This window comes from Myotis myotis, unplaced genomic scaffold, assembly GCF_014108235.1.
Source record: "Myotis myotis isolate mMyoMyo1 unplaced genomic scaffold, mMyoMyo1.p scaffold_m19_p_6, whole genome shotgun sequence".
NCBI classification, from domain to species: domain Eukaryota; kingdom Metazoa; phylum Chordata; class Mammalia; order Chiroptera; family Vespertilionidae; genus Myotis; species Myotis myotis.
In genome coordinates this window covers 80,295,105-80,315,324 of record NW_023416368.1, presented here as the reverse complement: position 1 = coordinate 80,315,324, position 20,220 = coordinate 80,295,105, and the positions used below count along the sequence as shown (strand labels likewise).

At 60.2% G+C, this 20,220-nt stretch overlaps 1 protein-coding gene across 3 annotated transcripts; it reads left to right on the top strand.

The window, feature by feature from the left end:
- Positions 1–1,694: 1,694 nt before the first annotated feature.
- ZBTB7A (zinc finger and BTB domain containing 7A) lies at positions 1,695–19,816 on the top strand. 3 transcript variants are annotated; one of them, XM_036312795.1, is made up of 4 exons: positions 2,852–3,209; positions 8,970–9,023; positions 11,551–12,836; positions 14,901–19,816. In XM_036312795.1, the coding sequence occupies exons 3-4, from the start codon at positions 11,566–11,568 to the stop codon at positions 15,397–15,399; spliced, it is 1,770 nt and encodes a 589-aa protein (XP_036168688.1). In that variant the 5' UTR covers positions 2,852–3,209; positions 8,970–9,023; positions 11,551–11,565; the 3' UTR covers positions 15,400–19,816. The 3 variants fall into 3 exon arrangements, with proteins under 3 accessions (XP_036168686.1, XP_036168688.1, XP_036168685.1); XM_036312793.1 differs by lacking the exons at positions 2,852–3,209; positions 8,970–9,023 and adding an exon at positions 1,695–1,947; XM_036312792.1 differs by lacking the exon at positions 8,970–9,023 and having other exon boundaries at positions 2,853–3,209.
- Positions 19,817–20,220: the final 404 nt, after the last annotated feature.

The following is a 20,220-nucleotide window of genomic DNA, read 5'->3' as shown; positions in this document are numbered from 1 at the left end:
ACCTGCACATGGTGCTGCCACTGGGCCCTTTTAGTCCCAGGGCTGATAGCAGGGTGGTGAAAGAAGGAAGCAGGGCTTCGGTGCCAGGCAGGGTCGTTAGAGCAAAGTCCCTGGTTCCACCCTCTCCCTGTATCCACCGGCCCCTCCCTCAGTCCCTTCCCACCTAATCGGGGCTAGTTTAAGGCTTCTCGTCCTGGGGCTGTCACTTCCCCCCTGGTGGTCTCCTGGGGTTCCCCTTGAAGCCAAATTATTATTACAAAAGCCGATCCAATGTTTGGGAGTTTAAAGGCTCTTTTAACACTTTGCGTGACAAGGCAATCAAGTGAGGAGGGGAGGGGAGGGGAGGAAAGCTTTGACGTCCAGAGGACAGACAGGGTCCATTCCACCTCTGGTGGCCGACGTTTCCTGCCTGTCAGGTAATGGTGGTAATAATTCTAATAACTAATGATCATGACAGTGCGATTAGATGTTCCAATGGAGGTCAACAGAACCCCGGACAGAGCCAGCAACTTGAGAAATGCTCAGTGAACGGCAGCTGTAGCAGGTGGCAACCCTCTCGGTCCATGGGAACGAGGAAGAGGAAACTGAGGCCCGACGCCCCGCAGGCGGCTGATGGCACCAGCCAGCCTTCCCCCCCGGGCGCCTACTGTGTGCAGCGGGCAGGGCAGCGGCCGGCCCGGGTCAGGCTGTTCTCCCCGCCGTCCCCTCCTCCCCCGTCCCCCGCCAGACCTCTCCCACGACCGGGGAGGAAGTGGGAGAAATGGACAAGGGGAAAAAAAGTTGGCTGAGCCAACGCCTCCCCACTCCCCACCTCCGCCCCTCCGGAGCCACGCAGACCCTTTGGGGAGCGGCCCGCAGGACCCGGGCGTCCGGGGCCGGGTCCCTGTCCCGCCCAGCCGCCCGCTGTCGGGTGGGGGAGCTCGGGAAGCCTGGAAAACAACCGCCCAGCCCGCCCCTCGCCAACCCCTACCCCGCTAGCCTCTGGCGCAGCGGGCGGAGGCGACTCCTTTATATAATCGCGGGCGGGCAGGTTGGCTGTTTCTTTTAGGGACCCGGGAGCCCAGCGGACCCGAGGAGTCACCCCAAAGCCCGCCCCCAGGTTCCTTCTGCGGCGGGGCAAACTGAGGCCCCGGGAGCGCCGGCGGCCGGCCCAGGGTTCCCACCCCGTTGCCCCCCCTCCGCCTCCCTCGGCTGCCGGGGCAGCCGCGACCCACGCCCGCGTCGGTCCTAGCAGTGCGCACAGCCCTCCCCGCCCCCGCTGCCATCCTGCCACGCCCCAGGCATCGGGGGCAAAGCGCGCGCCCCCCCGCGCACCCGCCCCTGCGCGGAGGCTGGGGGCCTGTTTATCTGGCGTCCCCCACCCCCTCCACCCCGGGGGGCCCGCTCCCCCCGCGCCCCGGGGAGCTCTGGGGCCAGATAAGCTGGCAAGCTGGCACGGCGCCGCGCAGCGGGGCGGAGAGGTCAGAGGAAGGGGGGCACCCTGGGGGCGGGCTGGACCCCCCCCCAACTTGACAAAACCTAATAACAGCTCGGTCTCCCTGGCGCAGCGGGCGAAGCCCCACGGGAGGGCAGAGACGTGGCAAGAGGGGACCTGCCGAGCCTGTTCTGGCCTCCGAGGCCGGGGAGGGGGGGGCGGGCTGGGCGCGGGGGGGGGGGGGGCCGGCGGCTGCGGCACCTTTAAGACAAGGGAGGACCCCTCTTGCCCTCGGAGAAACCAGGAAGGGAGTCGCGAGCATCATACGGGGCTTTGGCTGTACTGTACAGTTACTGTAGGGGCAGTGACGCCGCCGCCGCCGCCGCCGGAGCGAGGGAGAGACGAGGGGAGGGCGAGCGAGGGGAAGAGCGAGACGCAGACCCCGGAGGCGAGCGGGTGAGGAGCCCAGTCCCAACTCCGGGCCCCGGTCCCGCGCGCCCCGGCCCAGCCCGGCCCCGGCCCGGCCCCGCGAGGTAAGTCAGCGCCCGGCGCGGTCCCCAGCACAGGGTGCAGTGCGAGGACGAACCGGGGGCTCTGCGCCCACCCGTGCTCTCTCGGGAAGGGGAGACCCGGGGAGCCAGGGACGTCCCGCAAGTTTCAGAGGAGGGGGTGGTTTGCAGCTGCCGGGAGGCTGGAGGCGCTCTGGATCCCGAGCCCGGGGAGGGGGCGCCTCCTGGGAGGTGGAATTGGGGGCGAAGTGCATGGGCTTGTGCGCCAACTGCCTGCTCCCCACCCCCCGGGTGCATGGCTTTTCGGGGCTCCCAGGCGCGCGGAAAGCGGGGGAGGGGAAGCGGGGCTGCACTGAGGGTGGGGGAGCCGGCGTGGGAAGAAGGGGGCCGCGTCGCGTGCTAAGTTTGCTGCTGAGTACTGGGGGCGCTCTCCCCACTTCCCGGGGCCAATTCGGTGCTGCGTGTATACGTTGGAATTGGCCAGGATTGAGCTCCATGGGATATAGGGGGGAGGGGGCTGAGAAACAGGGAGGGGGGCTTTGCAAAGGAGGGGGAAGGGGTAGGGTGTCCGGGTGGGCGGGCGCGCCCGCGGACTCCTCTGGGCGTCGTAGTCTTCCTGCCGTTTGCGGCAGGCAGGTGGTAGGCAGCTCGGACTACGAGTCCCAGGGTGCCCCGCGTCGGTGGCCCGCCGCGGCACGCGGGTAGGGGCGGTGCGGAGGAGGGGCGGTGAGTGGCGGGCCTGCAAGCCAATGGGCGCGGGCCGATCGCGCGGTGCGGCGCAGGGGCGGGCCCAGCAGGCTCGGGGGCGGAGCCTGAAGCTAGGCTCCCCTCGCCGGGGGCCGGTGGCGGTCCCCGGCTTCCGGCTGCGCGGCCCGCGGGCCGGCCCCCTTCCCGCCCCGGGGCCCCTCCCTGCCTGGTTGTGTAACCGTCCCCAGCCCCCCTCTTCTCGGCCCCCTGCCCCGGTCGGGGGGGGGGGGTTGTCACCCACCCGGTGCTCCCCGGGGAGGGCGGCGGCCGGAGCGGCCGCGCCTCTCCTGCGAGCCCGGGGATGCGCGGCCTAGTGCAGGCCGGGCCCGGGCGTGGGGAAGGCGGGCGGGCGGACCCAGATCCGGGGTAATTTGCATCGCCCTCCCCCCAGTCCGGGTGGGGATTGGCCGCCGGCGGCGGGGGGTGGCGCGGAGCCAGGCTCACTGCCGTCTCCCGGCCCCTCGGAGGAAGCCTGCCCTGCCGCCGCCGCCGCCGCCGCCGCCGGGGCCGGGCCCCCTCGCCGCTGACCCGGGAAGGAGGTAGGAGCCCCCCGGTCGGGCGGTGCGGCGGGCCCCGCAGGCCGGGGCGGGGGCCGTGCGCTGCGGCCGGCGCGGGGGAGGGGGCCGCTTCCTGCCCCTGCCCGGGCCTGACTCATCCCTGGGTGGGGGGACCGGCCTGGCCCCTCGCCCTACCCGCGCCGCCGCCTGGCCCCGGCCCCGGCCCCGGGAGAGGGGGCAGGGAACACGCCTCTCCGCCGCCCGCGCCCCCAAAGCGCGTGACCCTGTCTCCTCTGGCCCAGACCCCCCCTCCTTTCCTTTGACGCCACCACCACGTGCGAAGCCTGAGCCCGGGCAGAGGACTTGGTGGGATCTGGCTGCCTCCCGCCCTCCGCCTCCCTCCCTAGGCTAGGAGCCGGCCCTCTCCCCCAGCGCGGGGCCTGGGAACCGGGCAGGGGCCTGAGCCAAGCGCTGGAGCTGAGTGCCTCCCCCCCCCAGGCTCGGGCCTTTGCGGGTTATGGGAGACACTGCCCGCGCTGGTTGGGGAACCGGGTGGACCGCAGCAAGAGATTACTGTCCAGCCAGGCCGGGGCGCCCAGTGGGCACTCACTAAATATTTGGGGAATGCAGCCAGCAGTTGGCAGATGGGCAGGGGGGGAGGCAGGCAGCTCCTCTCTTCCCCCAGCCAGGTGGCGGAAGTAAGAGGTGTTGGTGCCCCTTCCCCGGGCGTGCCCACCTGGCTCACCCATGGGTGGCAGGCCTGGTGTGCTTCCCCTCTCCCTGCCAGCTGCCTTCAGGAGCAGGGTTGGCCTGAGAGGGAAAGGGCGGCTAGAATTCCATGTCACCCCCCCACACACACCCAACACGGCCAGGGCGTAACCCTGAGTGTGCCGCTCCCACACTGGGGGGGCCCTCCCCAGGACCAGCCAATCACTTCCTATTGGCAGAGCTGGTCTTGGGAGAGGTCTGGGGAGTCCAGGCCGGCCCTGCTGCTCCAGGCCTGGGGCATTTTCCCCCAGGACCACCCCCCAGTGGGGCTCCTAGAGCATGCCAGGCACTTATCAGCTGGGCTCGGGTCTCTGTTTACCGCCAGCCATCGCTGTGGAGACAAGAGCCTGGGGGAGTAGGGGGGGCAGGAGCCAGTGGCTGGAAGAGCGAAGCCCTGGGATCCGCATGCCTAATGAAGAAAGAGGAGCCATCGGGGACACTGAAATTTTAATTCGTGGGTCACTTTGGGGGGGTATTTATTATTCAGTTCTGATTGGCTGCCGGGTGGCCAGTCAGCACCCTGGCGTGCTGGGAGCCATACAGCTCTGAGCAGAGGCCCTCGGAGAAGCTGCTGGGGTGGCTGCAGGGAGTGGATGCGTCCCTTTTTCTGTGTGGGAGACTGAGACCCAGCAGGCAGAGCACAGCCTTCGTCCAGTGGGGAAGGTTCCAGGGCAGTAGCAAGTCCTGTGTTTGTTTTTTTACTTCCTTTCTTTTCCTTGGGGCCTTCTGACCAACAGCTGGGTCAGGCCGGTGGCAGTCCCCAACAACATTTGAGGAAACCAAGGCTCAGAGGGGAGGCTAAACACGAGTGTGGGAAGTCAGGGGCTTACAGCAACCTCAGAGTGGGTTCCTTGTTGGGCAGGGGAGACTGAGGCCCAGGGGAAGCAGAGAGCAGCCCAAGGTCACCCAGCCAAAGCTGGGTCTGACCCCTGTGGTCTGCCTTCCGGCTCAGGACTTGTCCAAAGTCCTCCCTGCGTCCCAGCTGAGGGCCGTCTGCCCACCTGTCTTCCAGAGGGCCAGGAGGTTGACAGCAGGCACCTGTTGGCCAAATGGAGTCTTCCCGGGGCTTATTAAACCCTTTGCCCAAAGAATAATGAGGCTCAGAGAGAACCTGAGGTGCCCAAGGTCACACAGCACGAGTCCCAGTTCCCTGTCTCCCAGCTTTCCCTGGCAGGCACCTTTAAGGCCTGCCAGGCCCTTTCTTGCCCCCTCCAAGCCGCAGTCCTGCACCTTGGCCATCAGAGACGGGCAGGGCTCTTTGTTTTATGACCCATTACACCTGAGGAGGTCACCTCACGAGAGCCAGGACTCAGGGCCAGCCCCTCTGAAGCAGAGCCAGCCCTACGAGGGGAGCTGCTGGGGTTGCCAGTGCCAGTGCTCTTGATCTGTGACCTTGGACATGCCCCTTGGCCTCTCGAAGCCTGTGTCTCCCCCCCCCCCCCCCGTAACATAGACTTGTTGTAGGGTCCCCCAGGTGGTGCTTGTAGACGACCTGTTTTCTCTTTTTCTCTCATGGAGGAAGCACCTGGGTCAGCTCAGGGAACAACAGGGATTCTGCGCCTGCTGGGTGCCTGAGACACTCGGCATCCCCACCTGTCACCTTGGTTCCAGGCACCTGAGAGACCATAAACCACCCGGCGGCAGCCCTGGTCAGTGGGGACCAGAGGAACAGGCTTGGGTGGGGGCCAGTGTGGTCCAATCCCAGCCTGGCCTTTGGCTCCACCTGAGGTCCACGGAGGGAGGTCACTTCCCCGCTGCCACCTTTAATTTTCCCATCAGTACCATGAGGAGGTTACCTTCGGCCCAACAGTGTGTTGTGAGGACACTCAGTGATTCCTCAGGAATGTTTGTTGAGCGACTGCTGTGCAGTGTCAGGACCTCGGGGGAGCCCCTCCTGCATGCCTGTGTTGATGCCCCTTGGGGTCAGGGCCCTTCCCTGAATTCACAGATGTTGGCTGGACTCCAGCCCTGCCCCAAGTGCCCTGTGTGACCTCTGGCAAGCCTTTTCCTTTTCTGGGCCGTCATAAGGCAGCTCTGAGGGGGCGTGAGAATAAGCTGTCCCTCAGCCCCAAGGCCCCCAGGGTGGGGGATTTAGTCATCTGCTGGTACCTAGGGGCAGTCTGGTGGGGGAGGGGAAGGAGCCCTGGGAAGACTAGTTAGGCCAGATGGGGCCAGGTGGCTGGTGATCAAATCCACCTCTGCTGTGTACCTGGGCAAGTGGCTTTTCTCTCTCGGAGCCTCAGTTTCCTGCTGTAAAGTGGGGCAGTGACCCTGCCTCCCAGGGCTGTAAGAATGGATGTTGAGATCATTGAGATCAGACCTCGACTGTCCTTAGGGCCGAGGCCCGTGCTTGGAGCACCAAAGCGCTGGTGCCACCTGGAGAATCTGGCTCTTCTGAGGAGCATGGCCAAAGGACCAGCCCCTCCATCTGTCCTCCCAGCAGGCTGTGGACAGCCACTTGGTAGAAGCTTCCCCACCCACACCTTTCTGGTTTAACTGGAAAACAAGGCCTAGTCCCACCTCCCATCAGGATGTGTTTTTTGGGAGGGAACTGGCTGGATTTATGGGCACAGGACACTAGGACCTCAACAGACTGAGCCCCCTTTTAGGGCTTCCACGCAGAGACCTCCACCTGCTGGGGGTGGGGGTGGGGGTTGTGCCACCGCCAGTGCTCCAGGTGACAAGCAGGCCTGGGGGAGGGAGAAGGAGAGGTCTGGAAGCAGAAGGAGCAGAGCTCCTAGAGGTCACCCAGGCCTCTCTCGGGCATCTTGGATAAGCAGGTGCAGCCTGAGCAAGGCAGGGTAGACAGTGATGGGATTCTTCGAAGCCCGGCTTTGCTTACTGCAGTGACGGGAAGCTGCTTCCTTCTACCTCACCCTGAATGGCTGTCTTCCCGGGGCTTCCTCTTGGAACCCAGTCTTGGTGTTGGGGCTGTACTTCCTGGTCCATGACAGCACTCAAAGCGTGGGAACAGGGTGAGCCTGAGCCCCACCCATGAGTTGGGGGTCAGATGGGATCCCCATGACCTCATCCTCCCACCCTCACCCCCACACAAACACTTCCCACTAGGCCTGCAGCCTTCCTGCCTCTGGCCCTTTAAGGCTGGGGCAGGAAGCCCCTCCCCATTTAGGGCAATAAATGGACACATAAAATGGCCGAAGGCCTGTTTGCTGGTGTCTGGCCAGAGGGAGGCCTGTGAGGGCAGGGGGGTAGGGGGCAGGCTGGCAGGGGGCAGCCAGCAGCCACTCTGGGCCTTTGTTGCCCCCTCCCCCCCCAATCGAGATGCTGAATTCCTGTCCCATTAAACCCCCAGCCAGGGACTGGCCAGGCGGGGATTGGCACCAAGTCAGGGCAGGGTAACCCGGCGGGACCAACCTTGCAACACAGGCTGTGTGCCTGGGAGGGGGAGGGGGCGGCCGGGCGTGAGCCTGGCAGCTGAACCTGGGCACTAGGCTTGCTTTGTGACCTTGGACCAGCCGCCCACCCTCTCTGGGCCTGGTTTTGCTCCCCTGGTTTCTTCCTTGGGCACCATGACCCACTTCCTTGGCACAGAGTGGGTGGTGAGGTGGCTGGAATAACATTCAGAAATGAAGTTAAAAAAGCCCCTCATCCACAAGGGGGAGGCGAACAGCCTTGTTGGGGTTGCACTGGCACATAGTAGGTCCCCAGGCAATGTTTGCTGAATGGATGAGAGTGGGACTCTGGACCTAGAGTACCACCAGCCCTCTTAACACTGTCATGACCCCTGAGGAAACTGAGGCACAGAGGGTTGCTGCCTCTTGCCCAAGGTCACCCAGCTTGGAAGTGGAGGAGTTGGGGTTTGGATCTGGGCTTCCAGGCCTGGCACATAGTAGGTGTTTAATGTCTCTTTGGTTTCTTTTTGTATTCTCTGGGTGGGGGAATGCAGGGGTCTTGACCCCCTAATGAAGCGGCCCCTGTCCCAAACACTCCTCCAGGAAGGCCTTGGCTGGTGATGACCTGCCTACCCCCTGCTGGCCATCCCCTGTTTTTCCTGAGGAGTGTGGGTGGGAGGAGGAGGCCCAGCCCCAATCCTCACCTTTTGCCTGACCTTGGAAAGCCGCTTGTTAATGCAGCCTCTCCTTCCCCAAGTACCCTCTCCTAAGCACCCTCCTCCAGTCTTTTTCCTCTGCTGTCCCCCATGCCCGGGACACCCTTCCTATGATGTTGGGGTCCTTCCTGGATGACACTTGCTGTTCGTGGGACCAGGTCAAGGCATTCCTGACCTCACCCCTGTGTCCCTGCTGTTGAGAGGCAGCAATTCAGGCCAGCTCAGGTCAGAGTCTTAGTCCCCACCTGGCTGCTAGTCTTGTCATCTCTCCAAGTCTCCTCCTCTGTAAAACCCAGGGCTTTATTGTGGAGAGGATGAAATGAAGATGCCTGGTTCCTGAAAGTTCCCAGGCACGGAGGAAACCCACCAGAGGAGGTCCTGCCTCCTAAGTGATCCTAAGTTAGATGGGAGGTGGAAGCAGCACTGTCCCCTGGTCCTGGGTGTGTCAGTTAGCTGGGTGGGTGGGGCTGGGTGTGGGCTCTCTCCAGCCCATAGCGTCTTTGGTTCTTGTTGAATGCTGTGCTCCTACTGTGCGCCACCCAAGGGAGGGCCCAGCATAGGGGCCTAGGAGTGGCCCAGAGGGAGGAGGGCACCCCACTTCCAGCCCAGGAGGAGCCTGCTGAGGCCTGCCCCTTAGCTTGAGGAGTCAACAGAGGCCCCGGAAATCCCAGGAGGGCAGGCTCTCCGGGGGGTGGAGTTGTGATGAAGGACAACCCAGGTGATCCTGAGCTCTGGGGACCCTAGCACTGGCTGTCCTGGGGGTGGTACTTTCCTGGAGGAGAGAAGTTTTGTTGGATTGTCACTACCAAGGAAACCCCCACTTCCAGAGCACCTTCTAGGTGAAGCTCCTGTTGAGACAATCCCAGGGCACACAGTGGGTGTTTTCCTTCCAGGCCCCACCTGACCCACCAAGAGGGCTCAGCTGTCCTTTTCCCATCTAACAGGCTCTTTCGCTTCTTTCTTAGAGGGAGAACCCTGAGAGACCCAGATGGGGCAGTGGCTCTGGGCATGGTAGGCAGGTGAGATGTGTTCCTGGAGAGAGGGTGTGGGTCAGGTGTCTGCAGAGCCAGTTTAGTTTCCAGGGTGAGGAAAGAGATAATGGCTTGTTGGGTAGGTCGGGGGCCAGCCTCTGACCTCTATCAGCTCCTGGACCCCAAAACCCATGGATCAGCCTTGCTGGGCACCCTTTGGCAGGATTTTATAAGTCCCTGGGCCTTGGTTTTCTCATCTGTAAAATGGGGGAATCATGCTACTCTCATGGGGACTTTCCTTGGTTGATACTTCCCCAGGCCCTGCCCTTTGAGGGAGGGTCTCTGATGATTATCTGGGGAATAGAAGCTCCAACTGGGAGAGGACAGGGATATGGATACTCTAGGCCAGCGGTCACCAACCTTTCAGACATCATGGACCACCAGTTGGCAACCACTGCTCCAAAGGTTTCCTTAAACCAGCGGTCGCCAACCTTTAGGACCTCACGGTCGGGACCACCAGTTGGCGACCACCGCTCTAGACCCTTTGCACATGGCCCACTTCATCCCCCTAGTGGAGACCAGTGTCCCGGGTCAGGTTTGAGGCCCAAGCTTGCACCTTTCCATCTGGGTGGCTTCTGGCAAAGCGGGAGGGAGCCTGGGTATCTTAACACTTAAAGTAGGGCTGTGCTGGCCCCCTGGCCTGGTGTGCTCAGTGCTTGAGGGAGGGTGGGGGTGAGTCACCTGAATTATTTCAGGTTGTGACCTTGAGACCCCTGGAGATACCTCAAGGTCCAAGGGGACCCTAGGGGCACCTGGGGGACAATGGCAAGCAGGGCTAGGGTCGCCATCTTGGGGTGTCAGTCGCCTGGATGGGGCGGAAAATAAGGAGGGGCGAGGCTAGTCTGATTCCATTTACTCTCTGGAGCTCAGAGGCCAGACAGCAGATGGTGGAAGGGGGTGGAAGCCACCACAGGGGGCTCCTCTGATGGCTGATCGATCCTCAGATGGGGTTGACCTCCATCCTCCTGCTCTCAGCAGCCACATCTGAGCTGACCCCCCTCCCCCCCAGGGCTGGCAGAACAGAGGGGCCAGCGGAGCAGCTGGTGCAGTCTGCAAGAAAGAGGGCGGGCCTTGGAGAGAGATGTCCTGGGAAGTGTAGTGCCTGCCTGAGCATTGCACAAAGGCCTCTGTCAGCTCTGAGGCCTAGACCCCACTCCCAGGGCAGCCCTGGGTCGGGACAGTTCCATCCTGGCCTTGTACCCTGCCGGACCAACCCTGGGCTCCCTTGCTGGGCCAGCTACCTGAATCCCACTCACAGCACTGGAGGAGGGATCTGGGTTAGAGTTGGGCTGGGCTGCTTGGCTGAGAGGCTGGGGTCCTTAGGAGGCTGAGGAAGGCCCAGCTCAGCCCACTCCCTGCTGTCCACGAGCTGTGGCCCAAGAGCCAGCTGTTTGGGCCTGGAGGAATGTGGGTTGTGTTGGGTGGCTTGGGACAGCCGGGGGCTCCCCGGAGAGGGTGGAGGGGTGGGGACAGGAGCCAGAGGGTTGCACAAGCGCCCGAGTGGGTGGATGAGTCACAGCCCAGGGGAGGCGGAAAAAAGGAGGGGTGGGGAGAGGGGTGGGACAGACAGACAGAGTTCTCTCAATGGCCTGCTCTTCCAAAGGCTTCTGCCCATTTGACAGATGGGGAGATTGAGGCCCAGAAAGTGGCAGGGCCTTGTCCTGGCTTTACAGGGCAGTCGGAGGGTTGAAAGCTGGAGAAAGCTGGGCAGGCAGGAGGCCCTAGTCCCCTGCTCCTCCTTGATGGGGTGGCTGGGGTGACAGGGGAAGGGAGCGTCAGGTGGCCTGTTTTCCCCATTATTCACTGCCAGGGCCAAGCTGTCCTGGGGGCTCCAGTGGGGCAGAAAAGGGTTTGTCCTTCAGAGTCACTGCCACCCACACCAGGGCAAACCCATGGCCTCAATGACCCCAGCTAGGCCTTGGCTTCAGAAGCCCCCAAGAGAACTCGGCCTCACCCTGAGGCAGTGAGGGTCAGAGAGGCCGAGGGGACTGGTGGGGATGCACAGCCAAGCCAGTTGGATATTGGTTGGGGCAGAGGTATGGGGCCTTGGGCACATGGCCGCCTCTCCCTGAGCCCTGTCTTCACACTTCTGCAGTAGAGATGGTGCTGCCCTATGGGACTGCCGGGGGCTCAAGCATGACAGTGTACAGTAGGAGCCTTGTGAATATCACCACCAGGGCCTCCTGGAGAGAGTATGGGTAGAAGCCTGCACTCAGATTCATTAGGAAACAACTTGTATTGAGGCATTTATTGAGCACCTACTGTATGCTCCCACATCACCTCACATTGCCCTTTGGCATGCCTGTGAGTTCTCTAGTGAAGGGGCGGATGCCAGTCTTCATCTCTCAAGCACCCAGTGTGAGTTTTGCTAGCATAACCTCACGTTCTGCAGAACCAGACATGGACTGCCCTGGTGCACATCTGGGGAACCAGGGTGGGGCACTACTCTGAGGTTCTTAAGCCTTGGTGGGTCCCTCCCATATTCACGACCACCCCTTCCTCTCTGGTGCTGTAGGTCTCGGCGCGGAAAATGGCCGGCGGCGTGGACGGCCCCATTGGGATTCCGTTCCCCGACCACAGCAGTGACATTCTGAGTGGGCTCAACGAGCAGCGGACACAAGGCCTGCTGTGTGACGTGGTGATCCTGGTGGAGGGCCGAGAGTTTCCCACGCACCGCTCCGTGCTGGCGGCCTGCAGCCAGTACTTCAAGAAGCTGTTCACATCAGGCGCCGTGGTAGACCAGCAGAACGTGTACGAGATTGACTTCGTCAGTGCCGAGGCGCTCACAGCTCTCATGGACTTTGCCTATACGGCCACGCTGACTGTCAGCACAGCCAACGTGAGTGACATCCTCAGTGCTGCCCGCCTGTTGGAGATACCCGCCGTGAGCCACGTCTGCGCCGACCTCCTTGACAGGCAGATCCTGGCAGCCGATGCGGGCACTGATGCTGGGCAGCTGGACCTGGTAGATCAAATTGATCAGCGAAACCTCCTCCGTGCCAAGGAGTACCTCGAGTTCTTCCAGAGTAACCCCATGAACAGCCTGCCCCCCGCAGCCGCTGCTGCAGCCGCCGCCGCCGCCAGCTTTCCATGGTCAGCCTTTGGCGCATCTGAGGATGACCTGGACGCCACCAAGGAGGCCGTGGCTGCAGCTGTGGCTGCCGTGGCTGCAGGTGACTGCAATGGCTTGGACTTCTATGGACCTGGCCCCCCGGCTGAGCGGCCCCCAGCCGGGGATGGGGATGAGGGCGACAGCAACCCGGGTCTGTGGCCAGAGCGGGATGAGGATACCCCTGCAGGGGGCCTCTTTCCACCCTCCGTGGCCCCTCCAGCTGCCACACAGAACGGCCACTATGGCCGGGGTGGGGAGGAGGAGGTCTCACTGTCAGAAGTAGCCCCAGAAGCAGGGGACTCTCCTGGCTTCCTGTCGGGAACAGCTGAGGGTGAGGACGGCGATGGGACCGATGCGGACGGGCTTGCGGCTAGCACACTGCTACAACAGATGATGTCGTCGGTGGGCCGGGCGGGGTCAGCGGCGGCGGGGGACAGCGACGACGAGTCGAGGGCAGACGACAAGGGTGTCATGGACTACTATCTGAAGTATTTCAGCAGTACCCATGACAGCGACGTCTACCCGGCTTGGTCACAGAAGGTGGAGAAGAAGATCCGGGCCAAGGCCTTCCAGAAGTGCCCCATCTGTGAGAAGGTCATCCAGGGCGCTGGCAAGCTCCCGCGGCATATCCGGACCCACACCGGTGAGAAGCCCTATGAATGCAACATCTGCAAGGTCCGATTCACCAGGTGAGCCAGCGCCACTGGCGGGGGTGGAGGGTGTTGGGTGGCTTCCTGGGTCCTTTGCTCAAATTGCAGCTACGTGCAGACACACACACACACACACACACACACACACACACACACACAGCCTCCAGGGACATAGGCAGCAGCACCTTATTCATTTTGGGGTGCCCTCCCCCAGTGTGTCCCTTCAGAGCAGCCTTTGGGTGCAGGCACTAAACCAATGACTGCATAGAACATAAAACATGCCAGGTGGTGCTTAGGGAGCCGGGAGAAGGAGCACAGGGTTGGCTCTCTCCCAGACGTGGTTCTTGGGATGGAGAGGCCAACAGCCTAGTAGGGAGCAGGGAGCTCAGTTGTTTGAGTCACTTTAAGTCTCCTGTGAGTCTGGAAACTTACTTCATTCGGCCAACATTTATGGGGCACCTTCTGGGTGCCAGGCCCTGTTCTAGGCGCTGGGGATGCAGAAGTGGAGAGATAGGCCAAAATCCCCATGGACAAAGCTTGCGTGAGATAAAATCAAAGAACTGATAGCACTAGCTGGTGGAACGTGAAGAGAGCCGAGAACAAAGGGAGGGGAAGGCTGTGGGTGCTGCTTTAAACAGAGCTGAGACCTGAAGGAGGTGAGGGAAGGAGTCTTGGGGGAAGGTTCAGGCAGAGGGAACAGCCAGTACAAGGACTCTGAGACCAGTTCAGCTCAGGGGACCACTGCAGTCAGGGGAGGGAAATTGGCACAGGAGCCACTGGGCTTGGTCCTTGGGCAGGAGTTTGAGGTCTGGCTGGGGAAATTTGTGATTTGGTCTTAAAAGTCCAGAGGTAGCTGACTGGGCCTTGTAGGCCAGTCTAGTGGGGGTGGAGGGGTTGACGTGCAGGGGCCTGGCCAGGCTGGGTGACTCAGCACCACCCCCTACCCCCACCCACCCTGGGGTTCCCCCAGCCACACCCACCCAGACTGAAGAAAGAAGGCATTGTCCCAGCTTCCCAGCTCTGCCCCTTGGGAATAGGACCTGGGGGCTGACCCCTGGCCCCCTTTCCTACAGGCCAGAACAGGAGGGTGTGGCCTGGAGTGCAGGGCCCAGGAATATCAGGCAGGGGGCAAAGGACAGCTACCAGAGGCAAGCAGTGTAATTGGTGGCCTGGCTCACCCCTTTGGTGAGATTGTGGTTCTTTTAGTTTTGGGGGCTCCATCCTCCTCCAGATGGGGCATGGAGATGGCTATGGGCCTTGCCCTTCAGGGTCTCTGTACCTGAGAGGAACGGCTTCGTGGGGGCTCAGCAAGCCAGGGTCTGCAGAGGTGACCAAGCTGACCTATGACCCCAACCACAGGCCTCAGGCTATTTCATTCTGACCTGGAGTTCTCTTGGCCATCCTATTCCCAACCCAGGGCTGATCCCATTTGCCAGTCAAGGAAACTGAAGCATAGAGGGACCAGGCCAAACCTCTTTCCCTCATGCACTCACCTGGCTGCTCTCTGTCCCTGACCCGGGGCCCCAGCCCCCACCCCTTCCTCCAGGCCCAGGAGCCCAGAGGCCCCTCTGAGTCACATTAGAGAGTTGAGTAAGCAGGGCCTGTGGCAGCGGGGCTATAATTACACTGGCCACGGTTTGGGGTGATGAAACTGGAGCTGACTCCACCTTGCAGCCCCTGACCCGCTGTGCAACTCGGTGCAAGTCACTTCCCCTCTCAGAGCTTCAGTTGGGGAAATCTCTGTATTCTCGCACAGTCTGAGTCCCTGCTGCCCCCTCTGTGACTGGCCCCATGCAGTGGTCTGGGCAGAGCACCTGGGAGACGTGGTAGAGCCCCAGGCAGGAGGCCAGTTACCATCCTCCTATGGATAAGGAGGGATTCAGAGAGGTTCAGCTTTTGCCCAAGGCCACACAGCAAGCAGGGCCCAAGGCCCTTTTTAGACCTTTGAGAGGCCTCTGGCTCCTTGTCCCATTGTACCCAGAACTATCCCTAGCCACAGCCTGCCTTTCGGTCATAGTTTCAGCCTCAAGGCCAGCATGAGTTGGGGGGTTGTCCGGGTAGGGGGCCCAGCACAGCGCCCACTGACCCTTGCCCCCTCCACAGGCAGGACAAGCTCAAGGTGCACATGAGGAAGCACACAGGTGAGAAGCCGTACCTGTGCCAGCAGTGCGGGGCAGCCTTCGCCCACAACTACGACCTGAAAAACCACATGCGTGTGCACACCGGCCTGCGGCCCTACCAGTGTGACAGCTGCTGCAAGACCTTCGTCCGCTCCGACCACCTGCACAGACACCTCAAGAAAGACGGCTGTAATGGCGTCCCCTCACGCCGTGGCCGTAAGCCCCGAGTCCGGGGCGGGGGGCTCGGGGGACCCGACCCTGGCCCTGGGGCCACTGCACCGCCCAGCGCCTCCGCCCCACCTGGCTCCCCCGAGGCCCGGCGCAATGGCCAGGAGAAGCACTTTAAGGACGAGGACGAGGACGAGGAGGAGGCCAGCCCTGATGGCCTGGGCAGGTTGAATGTAGCGGGTGCTGGTGGAGGGGGTGGTGATGGGGCCGCTGGGAACCCTGCCGACGGCAGCTTCGCGGCTGGACTCGCCTGAAAACCAAAAAGAGAAAACAAACCTGAGAGAGAGAGAGAGGAGAGAGAGAGAGAAAATCACCCACCACCCCCCAAAAAACACAAAAAAATCTATCTATATACAGATATCTATATCGATATATATATATACATACAGATATATATATATGAAGCATCACAAGATCTAGGATAGTGCTTTTCTCAGATTTTTCTCTTTCATGAAGTTCTCTCCCTCCATGGGAACTCTTGCCCTCCACCCCCAACTCCCCTTTCCCTCCACCCCGTCCATGGGTTTCGGGGCTTGGTTTGGGGTTTGTGGGACACGGGTTCTGAGTCCCCCCCACCCACTGGGCGCCCCCAGCATGGGGTCTGGGATTCCATTCGAGACCTGGGCAGGGTCCCAGGTTCCGGGCAGGGATGAGGGCTGCTGTGGGGGGGAGGGGGCGAGGCAGGACTGGGGTGGGCTTTAGTTTTTCTCCCCTTGCTGGTTTCTATGAGTCTTTCAGACAAGACCTTAAATGATTTCTGTCCGCTGTGAGCGGACGTTAAAATGGTCCCTGAACCTACCCCCACCCTCCTTCCTCAGGGCACTTATTAAGTGGGGGTCTTCCCCCTCGATCTCCCCCACAGCCTCCTTGCCTCCTATCCTTGTCTGTGGTCCCCTGTATCTCCTGGCCACTGCAACACAAACCTATTTATTTCCAGGTGTGGAGAAAGGGGAGAAGACGGGAAGAGGGGGCACCAGGATGGCTCCCAGGGGCTTCTGTTGCCTTCCTTCATGGCACTTAAAACCCAGTGGGGCACCCAGGGGCCACCTCTCAGAGTGCCCCCATCAACTCTGTCTGTGTCCCCTGACCCAGGTCATTCAGACCCCCATTTAAAGTTTGGAGATTTAAAACTTGTCTTCACCCCCTCCCCACCTCTCCCCTCAGCCCTCTTCCAATTTTTTAAAGCACTTTTTAGATTGTTTTCCCCTCTTTTCCTCCATAAAAACAAAATTTATATATATATATATATAGAAAGAGAGAGAGATATATATAAGATATAACTTTTCCTCAGAGGAGCAGACAACAGTGTGGGTGAGACAGCCAAGGGCAGGGGGAACCCAGGGTCTTACGGTGGCAGGGAAGAGGGAGAGAAGCGTCCAGAAGTTCCAATGTCACAAAAGCAATAAAAAGATTTTACAAAACGAAAGGAAACAAAAACATGACAACCAACCCCAATAGAAGTCTCGGCACTTTGTAACAGAACGGGTACTATACTTTATCTTAATTTAAAAACATGTTTACAAGTTGCAACCAACTTCTATGAAAAGTTGAAAAGACAAAAAAAATAAAAAGAGAGAGAGCGAGTGAGCGAGAGCGCAAAAAGATTCCTAAAAGCTGATTTATTTTTGTACAAAATAATAAAAAAAAAAACCCACCACAGATGTAGAATCCAATTCTGTGCCCCAGGCTGAAGGGAGTCAGGAAGGCCATGGGGACGAGGGCGAGGCCAAGGTTTTCGGGGTGAACCTGCTTCACCAGGGGGCTTGCCTGGCCGGCAGGACTGGGGTTTTTGTATTTCTGCCATGTCCCCCACTCCCTCCCATTCTGTCCCTTTTTTGGTTCTGATTTAGCGATGTCTCATTACCCACTGGCCATACAATGGCCACCCATGTCTGTGGGGACCCTCCTTACTGACTTCCTAGCTCAGGGATGGGCCCAAGAGAGGGCTGGCCTTTCAACCAGCCAGAGCAGTCCAGTTCCCCCAACCTCCCTCCCTCCTTGCTGTTCCCCCATCCTCACCACTTACTGGCTTCCCGCCTCTCCTTGTGGCCACTGAGGAGCTGCCATCTTGGATATGCCATCCCCTTTGAGGTGGGTGACAGGAGGCCCCACCTCCAGGGCCTTACACCCCCCAAAGCACCCCTCTTTTTACTCAAAGGCACTGACTGTCATCTGGGGGCTGGCACCTGGCTCCCCAAAGGCTCGGTGTTGACCGAGCCACAGGCCACGGATGGGGGCCAGGGCAGGGAAACCATGTTACCAGAGGCCAGGGCACCTTTACCCTCTCTTGCATATGCAACGCCTAGTGTGGGACCCTGTATATAGACACATCCTGCTGAGCTGAGATCCTTCCTCCTCAATGCCCAAGGTCGGGGGTAGGGTGCCCCTGCTCCCTCCTCTAGTCGCTGGCCCGTCTCCTGGTACCCTTTTGCTCTGTGACAAACCCCATCTTCTTATCTCCTTTTTCATTTTCTTTTTTTAAAGGGAAGCTTTTTAAAAAGGCAACTTTCATCATTGTTTCTACAGGATAGGTTTCGTCTCCTCCCGGCCTCCGCCAGCCCCCCAAATGTCTCAGGAACCCCCCCTCCTGAGGGGGGTGGCAGGGGAGCCCAGGGCCAGGTGGCCTTGTCATACCCCAGCATCACAGGGCGAGATTCAGAGAACCATCTGTGGAGGCCAAGCAGAGAGCTTGAGCACCCAGGCCAGGGACTCCCCCCGCCCCCCCCCCCGCCCCGCCCCCAGCTTCCAGAGGTTCCCTGAGGGGTAAGCCCTCTTCCCCTACCCACACACCTCCTTGCAATAAAACCAACTGAAAAATCACAGCCGTCGTCCTGGCCAGTGGGGGTGACGACTTGGGGAATTGAGGCCTCTGGGACTATGGTGGGGGCATGGGCTGAACCCCGCCAAGCACACTTTAACACAAAGCTCCTTGGGAATTGCACTAAACCCCTACCCCTAGCTCTGCACCCAGCTTTCACCAGCCCTGCCCACCCATTTCGCCTTAACCCCTATTCTGCTGCCCGCCAGTCTGTCCCGGGGGCCACAGCCTCTGCATGGGCCCAGAGCCGGGACACCCACCCACCCGGCCCAGCCCCCTAACTCTGCGCAATCACATACTGTATATAGATGTGGATCGATTTTATTTTTATTCTTTAAATTAAGGTTGTGATAAAGTGTTGCCAAAGATACTGCTGAATTCTCGCGTTTCAGGAAACAAATATTTGAGGGGGAACGTGCTGACTGGTCGGAAAGGACACAGCAAAAGTGTTTTTGTTTGGTTGTTTGGGGTTTTCTTTGGTGTTTTCTTTCTTTGGGGTGTTTTTTTTAACTGCCTGGTACAAAAAAAAAAAAGACAAAGTGAAATTGTTATTTCCATCATCTTGGTGAAATTGTGTGGATGTGTGTGTGCGCATGTGTGCGCGAGTGAGGTCTAGGCTGGGGACTTCTGATGGGGGCGGGGGGCGGGGGGCGGGGGGGCTTGGGGGCAGGAGTAGTGGGCCTGGCAGGATGGGGGGCCCTGAGCCCCCACCTGGATCAGTCTCCAGCCTGCCAGACTGGGAGAGAGAGATAAATGTTCTTGCTGCTGCTCCCTGCCTAGTCCCCCACCCTGACCCTGACCCTGCCTTTTGAGATTAAAAGAAAAAAAAGGCAAAAAAAAAATTAAAATTAAAAACCAGTGAATGTAAAGTGCCGGACCAGGCCCAGCCTGGCATGGGTGTGGGCCTGTGCCCAGCCGGGCTCCAGTGGGCCATACCAAAGCCTGCCCCCTCGGGCAGCCCACCCGGGAGACCCCATGTGGCCATCTCGTCACCCTGTTTATACAGGGCTGTCCCTCTGCTTCCTTCCGAGGGGGGTTCTCAGGTTGGAAGGGAGGGGCCCCCAGCTCCCACCTGGGTCTTCTGGGGAGTCTGCACTACTGAGACCCATCAGCTGTGTCGCACATGGTGGGACCGAGGCAGGGGCCAGGGCCCCCAGAACCGAGGCCATCCAGGCAGCCAGGATTGTAGGAGGCAAAACAGAGACTGAAAGGAAAAAAAAAATTAAAACCAACAAAAAAAGCAAAAATCCTATTTTTTGAGAAAGAAAGATATTTATATTTGCAGTTTTATTTTAAAAAAGTTATTTAAGCTGAGGAAGCAGCCTTCCTGGAATGGTGGTGTTGGCCGGTGCACGACGGGTCGGCCTGGGTCTTGGGCACCCAGGAGTCATAACCTCAGAGTTTAGACTATCTCGCACTAAATATATAAATTTACATGGAGGTGGGATGGGGGCAGGACCAGGAGATGGGGCTGGGGAGACCCCCATCCCACGGCCAGGGCTGCCTGGAGGCCAACGGCCAGGGGTCCTGTGCCAGGTACCCCCCAACCCCACCCAGGCCCAGACATGAGGTGCCTTGGACTTTGGGGGACCAGGCCTGGTGAATGGGGAGTTGGCGGTGGCGCCCCTGGGGGCACAGAGCACAGACATTCCATAGACTGTATTTGAGAGTCTTTATAAAATGTGGGAGATCTAAAAAAAATGGTAAATATGCACTTTTGGGGGGTGGGGGGAGAAGCTTTAAAAGTAATAAAAACAAAAAGACAAAAGGTGAAAACAAAAATCATTTTTCTTGTACATAAAAAAAACCACTAAACGCAGCCTGTTACGACCGCTGCTGCCTCATTTGCTTGATTTTGATGTTCTTTTGTGTTTTGTTTTGGGGGGAGCCTGGGGAGTGGGGATGGAGGGCTTAGGGGCTCCTTCCCCATGGGTTGGGTCCCTTGTTTATAGCACTTGGGGGTCCCAGCTTGGGTTCCAGAGAGAGGATCCCATGCTAGCCTCACTCTTCCTGCCAGGCCTGGGAGGTGAAGTGGGGAAGGGAGGGGTCTGGACAGTGACTCTTGCCTCTGGGCTCCAGGGTGGGGTAGGTGTCTGGCACCCCTAGGTGAGGGCAGGTGGCTCCAAGAAGGGGCCTGAGGGACAGTGGGGGCAGGCAGGAAGAACCTGCTAAGCGGGCTCCTTGGCCGCCTCCTACAAGGTTTCTGGAGGCCCTGGGTGGGGTGGCCTACACAGGGAACTCTTAAGTTTGCCAGGGG